This window comes from Nilaparvata lugens, chromosome 11 (assembly GCF_014356525.2).
Source record: "Nilaparvata lugens isolate BPH chromosome 11, ASM1435652v1, whole genome shotgun sequence".
Lineage (NCBI taxonomy): Eukaryota > Metazoa > Arthropoda > Insecta > Hemiptera > Delphacidae > Nilaparvata > Nilaparvata lugens.
In genome coordinates this window covers 35,752,705-35,768,165 of record NC_052514.1, presented here as the reverse complement: position 1 = coordinate 35,768,165, position 15,461 = coordinate 35,752,705, and the positions used below count along the sequence as shown (strand labels likewise).

The 15,461-nt window shown below is 36.6% G+C and overlaps 1 protein-coding gene across 1 annotated transcript in view; it reads left to right on the top strand.

Annotated features, from left to right (window-relative positions):
- LOC111054938 (exportin-2) overlaps positions 1-15,461 on the top strand; it is a 92,971-nt gene that overhangs the window by 1,120 nt on the left and 76,390 nt on the right. Inside the window, 3 exon segments of the mRNA XM_039437290.1 lie at positions 2,033-2,229; positions 3,891-4,036; positions 4,899-5,006. Coding sequence (XP_039293224.1) covers positions 2,033-2,229; positions 3,891-4,036; positions 4,899-5,006 — 451 coding nt within the window.

The window sequence follows — 15,461 nt, the reverse complement described above, 5'->3', positions numbered from 1 at the left end:
ATCTTGAAACTTGGAACTCCTTGTTGTCAAGGTATACAACAGTATTTCTCCCAGGGTGTTGCTTTGTAAGCTGATAAGTCAGTTTTGAAACTAAAAACTGCAAACAACAAATCTTGAAACTTGGAACTTCTTGTTGTCAAGGTAGTTCATCGGAAAGAGCCTTCATCGATTAGAGGTATTTTTAATGACAGCTTTGGCACTGTCAAAAGTTGTATCAAGTTTAACTATAGTGTAGCAAGTATCGTTACGACGTTGTGTCTAACGACAGGACAAGTGTGTTGAACATGTGTGAACACACAAATGTTGGACAGACAAGCTGTCATCTGGGAATCGTTACAAACACGGTATTTAGATGAAAACGGTAGGGGTCATAAAATGTATGCGCAGTGGCCAGCCAGCTAGATTACGTCATCGCCACCAACCGAGGTTTTCAACACCTATTGGCAATTTATGAAACTTAATTGTTAAAAACAGATGATTGGATTAAAAATGACGTCAGCTCCACCGGAAATTTAGCACAAACATGCGCGTGACACCTACCGTTTTCTTCTATATACCGTGGTTATAAACAACTTTTCCTCAGTTTGAATTTTTCCAATGTACCAAGAATATATTCTACTAGCAGTCAGGCTCGCTTCGCTCGCCATATACGTCTAGCCAGGGGGCTCCGACCCCCTGGACCCCCGTAAAATATTAGATCAGAGGGCTGACAAAACCTGACAAAATTATTAATTCAGTTACCAGTTAAAAACTGTTTCGAAGAAGTACTCTCTCTAGATTATAGTTCTATATTAACATATAGTATGGACATTTTTCAATTATAATTAAGAGATTGGAATAAGAAGAATATACATGCTAAAAGACGAACTTTAAACCCTTAAAAACCACCCTTAGAGTTAAAATATTGCCAAAAGATTTCTTAGTGCGCCTCTAAAGGGCCGACTGAACATACCTACCAAATTTGAACGTTTTTGGTCCGGTAGATTTTCAGTTCTGCGAGTGAGTGAGTGAGTCAGTCAGTCAGTGAGTGAGTGAGTGCCATTTCGATTTTATATATATATAGATTTCAAAGAAAAAATAAACAACAAACATTGAAGATCCTCTGTCTTGTCAATGCCTTCTATAGACGGTAGCTGATTGATGTAATATTAACTGTTCATTCTCGTTTAAAATAATCAATTTTATTTCATCAAGCAAGAAATTATATGTTTCAATAATTGAGATGAAATATTTTGTTAATTATTGATTCTACATTGTTAGAAGACGATCTGGCAACAGAGCAAAGCGACAGAGAGATAGCGCTATCAGCTTTGTTGAATGATAGACAAGGATAGCAATAGCATTGCTAATCAAACACTGTCATTATAACATGAGCCTCACTATAGGAAAGGATATTGCTATCTGATTTGTCTAATGATAGACAAGGATAGCAACACCAATGTTAATCAAATACTGTCATTATAACGTGGACCTCTCTATACAACAAATTGTGTCGAGCAGTTTACCCAAAGTGAACTTGCTGTCTAGCCTAGTTCTCAATCCATCATGTAACTAACTTGACCATTTCTTGAAATATCCATATAAAATCGTTATTTACTCAAATACCGTTGAAGGGAGTGTATCAGTTCGTCAAGTGCCTATTTTGACCATTTCTTGGAAAATTCACATCAAAATTAATGTAAGGCTGGCCACTAACCGTAGAAAATAAATATTAGAAACAAACTTGCTTGCTCAAATACTGCCATTATAACGTGGACCTCACTATAGAACAAAGAGTGTCGAACAGTTTACCTAAAGCGAACTTGCTGAAACAAAGAGTGTCTGACTACCTTACCTGAAGCGAACTTGCTGACCATATCGTCGATGAGATTGGTCCACTGGTCAGGGAAGTCGTGTTTGCCGATAATGGCAATGGCGTCGCTCAGCTGCCGTTGGATGCTCTCCGGCGCCGATAGCATCATGTCAAGGATGGTCGCCTTGATCAGCTGACGATCGTCCCCGTGGATGCGGTCTGTGCCGCCATTTTCCTCGTCCTGAAAAATGGCGGCACAGACCGCATCCACGGGGACGATCGTCAGCTGATCAAGGCGACCATCCTTGACATGATGCTATCGGCGCCGGAGAGCATCCAACGGCAGCTGAGCGACGCCATTGCCATTATCGGCAAACACGACTTCCCTGACCAGTGGACCAATCTCATCGACGATATGGTCAGCAAGTTCGCTTCAGGTAAGGTAGTCAGACACTCTTTGTTTCAGCAAGTTCGCTTTAGGTAAACTGTTCGACACTCTTTGTTCTATAGTGAGGTCCACGTTATAATGGCAGTATTTGAGCAAGCAAGTTTGTTTCTAATATTTATTTTCTACGGTTAGTGGCCAGCCTTACATTAATTTTGATGTGAATTTTCCAAGAAATGGTCAAAATAGGCACTTGACGAACTGATACACTCCCTTCAACGGTATTTGAGTAAATAACGATTTTATATGGATATTTCAAGAAATGGTCAAGTTAGTTACATGATGGATTGAGAACTAGGCTAGACAGCAAGTTCACTTTGGGTAAACTGCTCGACACAATTTGTTGTATAGAGAGGTCCACGTTATAATGACAGTATTTGATTAACATTGGTGTTGCTATCCTTGTCTATCATTAGACAAATCAGATAGCAATATCCTTTCCTATAGTGAGGCTCATGTTATAATGACAGTGTTTGATTAGCAATGCTATTGCTATCCTTGTCTATCATTCAACAAAGCTGATAGCGCTATCTCTCTGTCGCTTTGCTCTGTTGCCAGATCGTCTTCTAACAATGTAGAATCAATAATTAACAAAATATTTCATCTCAATTATTGAAACATAGGCTATAATTTCTTGCTTGATGAAATAAAATTGATTATTTTAAACGAGAATGAACAGTTAATATTACATCAATCAGCTACCGTCTATAGAAGGCATTGACAAGACAGAGGATCGGCAACGTTGTTCTCCTATCTTTCCCCACTGCTATCATAACGTGGACCTCACTATAGCTATCCTTGTCTATCTGCAGACAGAGCAGATAGCAATATCCTTTCCTACCTCTGCCAAAGTTTCCTTGTCAATGCCTTTTATAGACGGTAGCTGGTTGATGTAATTTTAACTGTTCATTCTCGTTTAAAATAATCAATTATATTTCATCAAGCAAGAAATTATATGTTTCAATAATTTCATAATGCATTTTATAAGTTATGTATCAATCTATTGTGTTATGTATCAAGCTCAGTTTATACTGTATCATGTGTGATGATACTGTATCATATTTGATGATACTGTATCATGTGTGATAATCCTGTATCATTTTGAAGTGATCTTGGTATCATCCTTGTATCATCTTCCTATAGTGAGGTCCACATTATAATGGCAGTATTTGATTAGCATTGGTGTTGATATCCTTGTCTATCTGCAGACAAAGCAGATGTCAGCAATATGTATTCACATATTACAGTTAGTTATTTCCATTAGTCCAAAAGTTTATAAATGATTAATAATTATTACCATGTCTCCATGACGCTCTTTCTCGGTCGCTTGTCTCATGTATTTACATACATGTTTTTACAGATAATTTACAGATGTTTTTACAGACATGTTTTTACATGTTATTACAGATAATTATCTCCATTACAAAATCTTGAAATTTTCAAAGAAAAGGCCCAAACGATCAGAAACACCTCTGGAAATTCCACTGAACTATTGCATGTCTTGATTGATTGTCTTGATAATTATTTGTATCATTGAAGTACGTGATAAGTGCTGTAAAAAGGTAGCCTAGATAGTATTGTTTAGTAGAAGTATTGTAAATAAATCTTAATTTAATATTTTATTGTAAATCAATTAGAAAACTTTTTCCCCAGGTGACTTCCATATCATCAACGGTATCCTGAGGACAGCGCACTCCATTTTCAAGCGATACCGGTTCGAATTCAAGTCCCAAGCACTCTGGACGGAAATCAAGTTTGTGCTTGATAAGTTTGCTCAGCCTCTCACCGAATTATTCGAGGTAAGTCCAAATTATATTGTAATGTCCTTTCTGAAAACATTACATTGACTGTAGTAGGATTTTAGTTAGTTTTTTGCTAATTGCAGAGTTGTTGAAGATACTATTGTTTGATACACTTTAAACTGTCAGATTCCTATGAATAACATCAGTGCTCTGCTTCCAATTTTCTAATGCTCACTGAAGTGAATCTACATAGCTTATTTTTGCTAAGGAATAAGGATCAAAGTATTTGTTACAGAGTAGAAGAATGCATTGAGATAATAAATAAGGTAAATGAAGAGGAAGAGAAGGAAAAGATACATAACCTTAGGACAGCTTGAAGACGAAGTACGGTATGAGGTGTTGAATTGATGTCTTTACAAAAACATTCGGTTCAGCAGCTTGAGTCCTCACCATTATAAATGTCTTTGTATGTTTTTAGTAGATGCAGTACACTCACGGCCACGAGTGTACTTGATGAAGTGTCAGCTATAGTGAGACTCACGGTCATATACGAAACATTCATATAATAGTAAATTAAGAAAAGAAATCAGTTTTGCTGTTTAGTATTAAAGTCTGAAAGAAATACACGCACTTATAGAATATCTCATTTATTGAAAGAGAACGAAAATCATAATATAACAAGAAAAATAACTCGACTTTGAAAGAATCTTTAGCCCAGATGACTTTTCTGGTTTCTCAATTACATTATTATTAATGTAGTATATAAGGAATTTTGACTATCTAATGTAAATCTCACGACTTTTTAGTATAAATGTACTTCCATTAAGATAAAGACTTGGTACTATTGTTCTTGTTAGTGATTTTTTCGATGAATTGAAAAAATTCTTGTGTTTTTGAAACCTTTTTTGTTATTTTCCAGGCTACTGTTCAGCTTACAGTGGCACACGCCAACAATCCAGAGGCACTGAAAGTGATATACAGCTCTTTGATGATTATCTGCAAAATATTCTACTCACTAAACTTCCAGGTTGGTATTTTAGGACAGTCATTCCTACTAAAATGCATATTCTAATATTCATATTCCCATCTGTACGTTAGATAGATGACTCTGTATAAGACATTGGGCCATATGGATAAAGTTGAGCATTTGCTTATACTTCTAAAATATGGAGCATTTGCTTCATTTTCTATGAATAAACGTGAGCAAAACCTTTTGCTCATGCTCATCAAAAAATAGATCGAGCATTTGCTCAAAAGTAAAAGCTTTTGCTCAAAATTGTATGAATAAACAAGAGCATTTGCTCAACTTTTGAAGCAAATGCTTCAAAAAAGGTGAGTCTAGTCTAGAGCAGCTTATCACCTTTTGCTCATAGTAAAATGATATAGTTTCCATATCAGATACGATCAAAACCAATAGTTGAGAACTATAAAACTCTTTTTAGATTCAACCATGATATATATCACCATTATCCCTACAAAAGAATAAATACAAAAGATACCTGTTATAAAGATAGCCATCACATAATAGGAAATAGGCATTTAAGAAGATGAGAGTGTAGACGATTATAAGAAGGCTATTGATATTATAAGAATATGCTGAAGATTATTAAAAAGAGATGACATTTTTTCACGCTATTATTTCAAAATTCTAAACTCAACTAACCTAAAACTCTATTCATAAATAGAAAACAGAGCAGACGACGCAAACACAAGCGGTGCACCCTACTTGCATATTTAGCGCTTCCGTGAGCTATAAAAACAAAGTAAGGCTACAAAAGCGAATCAGCTGATGAAAAATCTTTAAAATACGTGAGCATTTGCTCCAGAGTTCAGGAGCATAAGGTAAGAGTATAAGGTAGAGCTTATTCATATAAAGATGAGCAAATGCTTTTGCTTCTACCTTTTGCTCATGAGCAAAACCTTATGCTCCATGCTCTTGCTCATGAGCATTTGCTCTGGTTTTATTCATATGGGCCATTGAATCTAGGTTTTTCTCATGAACCACCGTCAAACTACTCTTGTTAGTCTTTTTCTTTAGGGCTACTCTTCAATATAAATACAAATTAGAAATCTAAGAACCCTTTTAAAATTGTTCAATCACAATTAAAAAATTGAGTGATTGAACAATTTTAAAAGGGTACTTAGATTTCTAATCGTTATTTATACTCTTGTTAGTTTTAAACTTATTTTACTGACTGGTTTTGTATTATTTTGTTTGCATTAGACTCAAATTCAATCTCCTTAGGCCCGGTTGCACAACAGCCAGTTAAATTTTAACCGTGATTAATTTCACGAGAACCAACCTCTGATTGGTTCTCGTGGAATTAATCACGATTAAAATTTAACCGGCTGTTGTGCAACCGGCACCTCGTGTTTAATATTTATATCTATCAAGTCTATCCCAACATTCAAGTATAACTCATAACTGACTGGAACAGTGCAAAATATGTGGATTTTACATATTCAAATGGTACACAGCACATTAAACGCGACAACAGAAAGTTGACTCGAGACAGCCTATCCAGAACTGCATCAATATGAGGAGCCCATGATAAATCCCTATCCACAATCAGACCCAGAAACTTGGCCTTATTGGTCACCAAGGAGTCTCCACTGTACGGTCTTAAACTGAAGACAACCATCTGAGTCTTGGATTGGTTCAAAAGAAAGCCATTTGCTGAGAACCAGTCTGAAGCCTGTTTTGTTGAATTTCTAGCTCTCTCACCAACAGCCAACACATCAGAATCTGAATCAATCAGAGTTGTGTCATCTGCATATATGTAAGTGTTGCTGTCTACATTATTGGGTAGGTCATTTATGGCTATCAAAAATAGCAGGGGTCCCATTATGGAGCCCTGAGGCACTCCACATTCAACATTCACCACAGGGGACCATCTACCATCAACTTCAACAGTCTGTTTTCTGTTACTAAGGTAGGAGCCAATGAATTTAGAACTGAACCCTCAACACCATAGAAATTAAGTTTTTCAATTAATATTTTGTGATCAACACAGTCGAATGCACGACTTAGGTCACAGAAGGTTCCCCATGCAAACTCCCTTCTCTCAAATGCATTGAGTATGTCAGTTACTAGTGCGTCAATGGCTTCAACTGTGGACCTTCCCTTCCGAAAACCATATTGAGAGCGCGTGAAGATACCAGAGCTTTCAAAAAATGAACTCAACTGCTCTGCCACCAAACTCTCAATCACTTTAGCCAGAACAGGGATAAGCGATATAGGTCGATAGTCTGCTGGATCTTTTCTATTCCCCCTCTTGAAAACCGGACACACACGGGCAATCTTGAGAAAATCAGGAAAAACACCATCTCTTAAACAGGCATTAATGCATAAAGCCAAAGGCTCTGCAACCAAATCACTGATTTCTTTCATTAGAGAGTTAGAGAAACCATACAAATCCCTAGATCTTGAGGGTTTAAGATTCTTAATCACTCTGCACACATCATCCCGTGTGATAAGCCTCCAATGAAATTTTTAGCAGAGACAGGACAGCTCCTCAGCAACTCCTGAAATGGGATGGAATTCTGCTTTATCCCCTTTCTTATATCCTCAATATATTTACTAAAAAACTGTGCAAAAGTATCAGGCTGAATTGGGGTAATGCTTTGTTTACTTTTCCCAGGCCTCATTTTATTTATAATTGTCCAAGCTGCTTTACACTTATTAGATGAGCTATCAATGACCCGGCCATTGTGGTTCAATTTTTCCATTCTTATTGTCTCCTTGTACCTCCCTCTCAATATTTTATACTCGGACTTTGCAAAATCAGTCCCCAACACTTTATAAGAATCATAGGCTGCCATCACCTTTAAACGCAGTGCAGCTAACTCCCTACTAAACCAAGGTTTGTTCAGATTCTTTGTCTTACAACTGATTGTACCCTTTTTTGTATACTTTTTTGGGCATGCTAAATCAAAATGGTACATCAAAGTATTAAAAAATGTTTGAAAAACTGCAGCCGCTGGAGAGCAAGGAGTGGAGCCAACATCACAGTCCAACAAACTCAACTCCAAACTCCAGTCAATGCGAGATAAACAGCATTTGAAATGTTCAATATTCTCTGCTGAAAGAGATCTGAAAGCTTTCACTGAACTGTCCACATCGTGACTGACATCAGATCCATCCAATACATCTCTCAACTCAAATTTTACCGCATCATGATCCGAAAAAATGCAAGGAAGAACCCTGGATTTAACATCACTGAAATCAGCATTAGAGAAGACATTATCAAGACAAGCCAGATTACGAGTGGGTTTAAAGTTACAACAGTAGAAATCAAATTGTCGAAGTAAGTTGATGAAATCTCTAGTAGTCTTTTGATCCCTCAGGATGTCGAAGTGGGCATTCAAGTCACCTCCAAGGACAATCCTATACTTACACCACTTATTAAGATAGCAAAGAATCTCTTCCAACTTTTCCAAAAACAAATTAGGGTTACCATCAGGAGTATGGTACAGAGAGACAATAATAAGTTTATGGGACTGCACTCGCACTGCACATGCCTCCATGTGCCTCTCAACACAGAATTGAGAAAGGTCAACTGATTGAAAAACTATATGATCAGCACATAAAATCAAAGTACCCCCATGGGCTCTTTCCTCTCTAGCATAGAATGCTGCCAATTTAAAACCGGAAATAATACACTGATCTTTGGCAGATTTATCAAGCCAGTGCTCAGATACACAGACAAAGTCAAAACAATCACTTCTCACACAAAAATCCTCCAGCAGATCATATTTATTGGAGACTCCCTGTATATTCAGGAACAAGAAAGCTATCCACTGCCCCTTCTCAATAGACTCATCACACCCCTTCACTCCATCACATGTCAGACTATTCCCAAACGCTGAGTGCTCACCTCCAAAAAATCGCCTGCATCACAGATGGAAGCCTCTCCACATGAAAATGACTGAGATCGATCAAGTTGCACTCCACGATCCATGCAGGAAACCTTAGACAACTCAGAATGTGGCTGCAATAGATCAATGTCAGCAGGAGTAACAGAATAACTGTTGATGATACCAAACAACTCTTCAACTAACCTTAATTTCCCTTTTTTATTCAGATGCAAACCATGAACAGTATGTAGAGACCTGAAGTAAGTCCACAAATTCACAATATTTATTGAGTAATCAGGAAAAGAAACTGGGATATTACGGATTACTCGATTCACCCTTTTGATTGTAACATTAATCATTGAGTCCTCCTTCAGGTCATATCGATAAGGAATAGTTGTGAGAATAAGCTTTGCATTTTTATAACTGTTGACAATTCTCATCAATTCCCAGTGAATCGGTCAACATAATCCTGAGAAAAGCCATCTGCATCAAAACCATTTGACCCCCCAACCAATACAACATAGTCACCTGGTTCAGTGCTATCAATCTCCTTTTTCAACAACATTTCATCCATTACAATTTCCAGAGGAGCTCCAGGAGCAATATGTGAGAATACCTGTGAATAGCATCTGGTACCAGTAGACAACTTTTCCCTCAAGAGATTATTCAAGCCTCTTCCATGGCTATCGGACCATATTCTAATACTAGCTTCCCTTTTTGGTCTGAGCCGATACTTTCCACTAGTTTGTGGTTCAAAATCTTTCTTCATGCCCTCCAGCCGCGTCAGCACCCCCTTGGCTCTCTCCAACTCATCTCCCAACATGATGATCTGATCCATCATTGAAGTATTCTCCTCAACTAGGAGATGCAATTCTTTCCAGTCCATTCCAAAAGGAAGTTTGTTACAATTCTCTATTACCCCTTCATCATCAGTAATGATTTTTTTTCCCATGCATTCAAAAAGTGTCTGCGAGCTGGTTCTTTCATTGTAGGCCGGTCAGTAAGCTCCATAATCCGCAGATCGTTAACAATTGACCTATCAATAGCAGCACACCATTGTTCCCTAAGCCTCAGATTCTCCACTACTAGATTATTTCTTTCTATAGTAAGCTTCTCAATCATACTAAAACAACCGCAGCCCTTCTCATTATCATTAAACGAGACTATAGACAAATTCACATTACTCTCACCTTTGGTGAGAGAGTCATAGTTAGAGATATGTTCCCTACATGAAATACTTGGTGTTGAGCAGACTACATTTACAGCCGATCCATCAGCATCAAATGCCTGAGCCTTTGCTGGATGACAGTGATCATTTGGCTCAGACACTATATTTTTTGCCTGTTTATCCGTGGTCATATGAGCTTTACACGATCTATCCAGACACCTCCATGTAAGATCACCGTTTGCCTTTTGAAACCCCTTTCTGTAATCATACCCATCATATGAAAGTTTTGGGCATCCTTTATTGGTAAGACCCAATTGCATGTTTTCCATGCTGTCACGTTATTCTTTATATTTAAATAACGATTAGCCTCCTGCTTGGCATCAGTCGGTAAAGCATGAGATTTGATATAATTAGGTCGTGGTTTTCTAATAGTATTCAGTCTTAAAAAATCTTGATAGGCCTAGATATGGGCTTCTCCAATAAATCTTGTAATTCAATAATAATAAATATATATATAAATGATACTTATACTATAGTGTTAAGGAATAAAAAATAAATTGCACACCATGAAAGTTTCATACATATATTACACAAATAATGCAAAGATCAATCGAGGCAAAAAATATATATAGAGCGATAAAAAATATAATATAAAAATAGAACAATAATTTTATATCAGCAAAATATCACAGGCTAAACTTTATATTCTAGATTTATGGCACGAATCATTACCATGTGCCTTTATCTTAAAATCATATGCATTCTTTGCATGTAGCTGCGACATGCACTTGCTAATACTTGTCGACTTGGATAATTCAATCAAAAATATGTGCTCTAAGATCAGCTTGATAAATTAGCCACTAGTAATCCAAATATATATATATATATTAAAATCTCTAGTATTTAGTAGATTTATTTGTATCGAATATATATTTTCATCTCAGGGTGCAAGATTCGGCACCTGACGGAATAGGTAGAGCCATTCATCTAGTGAATTAGAACTATGATAAATTATCGCAAATTGTATTGCAAAAAATTAAATATTATATGCATATGTTTTAATAGCCTAGATTTCGTACTTCTTTGATTAAATAGAAATTTCTAAAATATTGATCTATATATTTTTCTTTCAATTAAATACCTTTAATACTAATTTTACTTGCGCAAGTATTACTCTTATTAATTTCTCAATTTATAATAACCCTTTCGGCGAGCTAGCTTTGATCATCAGATTAATTCGAAGCACTAGGGCGCCCATCACTAATTCAAATTTAATCACTCACGTGTCGAAAATCTTCTTGTAAGCCGCCGATGTCGATCCAACTCCATGTGGTCCGGGAATATGGTAGCCGGAATCGTCTCCTCCAAGGGGTTATAAATTTAATTAAAATGAAAATGACTTCTGCTTCACAATAGCATCACGAAGTCTTTTAAGAAATTTAATAATTTACTTTAACTTTAATTTTTTACAAAATTATTAATAAGGTACTTCGCTCTAAAATATTTGGGGTCCTCTTATGGTGGCATCTGGCTGGCGAGTGCTGGTTCTTCCTTTTCAAGTTTTACAGATCCTCTTTCCGACTTTCAAATTAGCATAAAATTTAAATATCTTAATCCTCCGCCATTAAGTTCAAATAGATCTTACAAAAATACCAAAATATTGCTTAGATTATATGATTAATAATTTCTTTGCATTCGAGCCATATCGATAACATAGATTACACAATTTTTAACACAAATCTAGTACATTTATATAAATATATATAAATATTTTGAATTGGCCTACAGTTGCCGCCTATTAACTGCCGTTTTACTATTGGTGCATGCAAATTTTATTCGGTATTCATGCGCCTGGTAACTCTTATTTCCTGAATACATTAAATTATTTTTATTTGGTTTTTTATTTATGCTCTTTGCATGCTAGTTAATATTCTATACATTAATATTAATTCCATGCTACCTAATAATTAGCCACGTGGACAGGTGTTTTTTCACATTGCACACCATCCGATTGCAATAAAGCTCTGCCAAGGGGTTTTGGTCAGATTCTACGTTCTTCGGTTTGATCGATCTCTAGGTCACCGATCCGTGAATACATCTACATAACCTCAATCTTCAAATATTTTATATAATAATCTATTTATGAGCAATAAACTTCCTTCAAATCCTTTTTAGGTTCTTGTACCATTTAGCCAGAACAAGCTGATGCTATCTAATCTTGGTTATTATCTGCTTGGCGATATTAGCCAATTACTTTATTTTTAGACCTATTACTATTTCTGTTAGGGCTTTTTATCTACCCAGATTTAATATGTTACACGCGCCCCTGGGTTTGAATTCAAAATATTTGAGAATCACAATGTTTTTAATGAAAACCCACCCTTCAATACATCGATATACACTATACTTTATTTATAAATTATACTCTCATACTTCTATCACAGATCGCAGACATATTTGCTGCATCTCCTTTATACCTTTATCAATACAATAACAATTCTCCTCCTCAACACACATAAAATATCATAAATATAAACTTCTAAACGTACTCCTCCTGACAACACTTAAAACATAGTAATTTTTAAATTCGCCGCTTGCAGGGCCGCCAACCTAGCTACACACATTTCATAATTCTCATAAATGATTCCTTTTAGACAATAATTTCGATTCATAAACTTCTGGGCTTATATCTTATAGTATTTCTTAGGTCTTAATATAAATAATTTTCTATACATCAGGTACAATACTTTCTTTTGCTAATGGTTCTTTGGTTTTGGTAGCTGGTATTCACTTTAAGTCTTTTTCAGGTAACAACGTGGCATAATTAAAAGTAATAAATATAAAAACATATAAATAAATATATCGACATTAATAAATATAATAAATAACAATAATAATAACTCTTTGGGTACAGTACTTCTTTTTATAAACATATGTTCAACAGACATTACATTCATTTGATTTGGGTGGCTTTGGTCAGCTGGTCGCTGTTCTACATTTCATAGTGCTACATGTTACATCAGAATTTGCTATCGACTTTCATAACTAACCTAACTGCTCAATTTTTTCTCTTAAAAAGGTAATTAACAAATTTTAATTTTATTATCCCCGCTTGTGTCCTTTTTTATCTGATGTATATGATTTAATTACATATTTAAAAATTGTTCTTTTCCTTATTGCAGGCTTCTAACGGCTGGAAGGAATTAAAACATTGGATTGTTGCCACGAGGTCCTATACCAATATTAAATTTATTAAGGAAGGTTAGTAATCGGTTTGATAATAATGTTTTCCTTGATTTCTTATCATATTTATTTGAAATTCGACGATATTGCATGTGGAAATGTTGTGATTTACTTGCATCTTCTTGCATTCTGTTTGTAGATTGTTGCTGTAGGCCGTTCGGTTATCTGCTATCCGTTGGTGAGGCTGTCCTAATTGATAATTTATCTTCATGAATTTAAAACCCCGGTATCTTGTGTATCTTTTAAAACAATTCCTTGATCTGGTTCTGTTTTCTTCCTTGTTATTTCTATTTATTCCATTGAGTCTCGATAATTTCACTTTAGTGGCATTGTTTATAACTCTAGTTACACCAATAAACGACTTTATAATATAAAGCTTCCAATCATCTTCATCCGATACTTTCCACTTAAATTCATTATTAGGCTTCATCATCATAATAAACAATTCAATAATATAACACTTCCAATCAACACTAATAAATTCTTTCAACAATAACATGGTCTTAATTATAGCATCACTTTTCAATATTATCACAGCCATTATAACAAACATTAAACACCATAACAAAACATTTATCATCTTTTCAATAGTATAATATCCAGGTACTTCCACTTTCTTTATATTACTTTTTATTTCTTCCATTCTTCTCAAGCACCGTTTATCCTTAATTAATTTCCACAAGTAGTCCACTTTTATGTTGCCCATGCACGAATCAATCATAGTTTTCCTATCAGTTCCGTTTCTGTCATATTCCTTTGGCCTATTTTTCCGGTCACATCGCTGATCATAGCCTTTAAAGCGTATGTGCCGCGGATGCACGCCGTCGGTCCGCTCCTGTCCTCCTCGGTGTCGGTCCGGTGTCCTCTTCGGGCGTTTGAACCGTGCATGCGGCCGGTATGCGCGCGCGCGGTTCCTCCGTTTCTTTCGCCTCCGGGCCTTACGATGCATGCTCTTCATTTGGTCCTGTGTGTTGTCCTCCTCGTCCTGATACCGGTCGGGTGTCCTCGGGCGCTTCCGTCTCCGGGCCTTACGGTGGTCGCTCCTCTTATCCGGTAGTCCGTCCTCCCTGGTGTCAGCCTCTTGGTCAAAAATTTTGGGTTCATTGGGGTGCCTTGGTGGGGTCGATTGGTGCGGGTGCATGGATTCTGTGCGCGGGTGCATGGTGGCGGTCAAAACAGGTAGTATGGTGGCGGTCTCCTCCTGGCGGCTGTTTGTGTTCTCTGGCGGTGATGGGTCTTCGTCGGGAAACAATATACTTAAAAAAGGTTGATTCATTCCTATTGCATGTGCTAGTGTATAATTTGTACTTACTTGTTGAGGTGGTGGTTTATAATTTCTGTTGTAACTGTTTTGTGTGTGATTATTATGTGAGTTTAATCGATCACGGCCATCATAGTGATTCCTACGATTGCTCTGCTGGGCATAGTGGTTGGTTGTACGATTTTGAAATTTTTCATTATTCCAATTACCATTTTGCCTGTGCTCATAGCGGCGTTCAAATTGAGGAGCAGATCGGTAGCGATCATATGATACCGGTTCATAATTTTGGCTGTTATGCGGATTAAATTTTGAATTATGCTGATTTGATGCGTATCTCTGGTCTGAGCGGTGGTTTGATATTGCCATTGCAGACTGTATGCCATATAAATGATTATCAGCTGCTTACAATCAGTAATGGGTTGTGTGGCGAGTGCCATTCTAACTTGATACGGTAGCTTCTTTAAAATAATACTTGCTAATGCCGATTCATTAATGGGCTCGCTCAATTGAGAATTTTTAAACTGTATGGCAGTGACGAAAGTGGTACATGCACCGTCTAAGTTAGGGTTGAAATCGCATGATATGATGTCCGCTAGCACGTCCAACTGTTTACTTCTGCTCCAATACTGTTCCAGGAAGACAGCGACAAACTCATCCAATGATGTAAATTCATGGCTCTACTCCGAAAAAACATCAGGGGTTCGCCAATCAATAAATTAGTCAAACGGAGACGCCAAAAATTCCAAGAGGTAGGTGCAAGAGTTTGTACTAATTTTATCTGATCAATGAATGGTTGAGGTTGCAAATGGCGATCAGTATTATCAATTTTCCTAGTCCTTGTAATATACTATGTACGTTGAGGTTGTCTGTTTGAATCCCTTGAGGTTGTTGTTGAATATGATTTTCCAATGCTATTATTTTTTCCTGTGTTATCTGCCATTGACTATTATGTG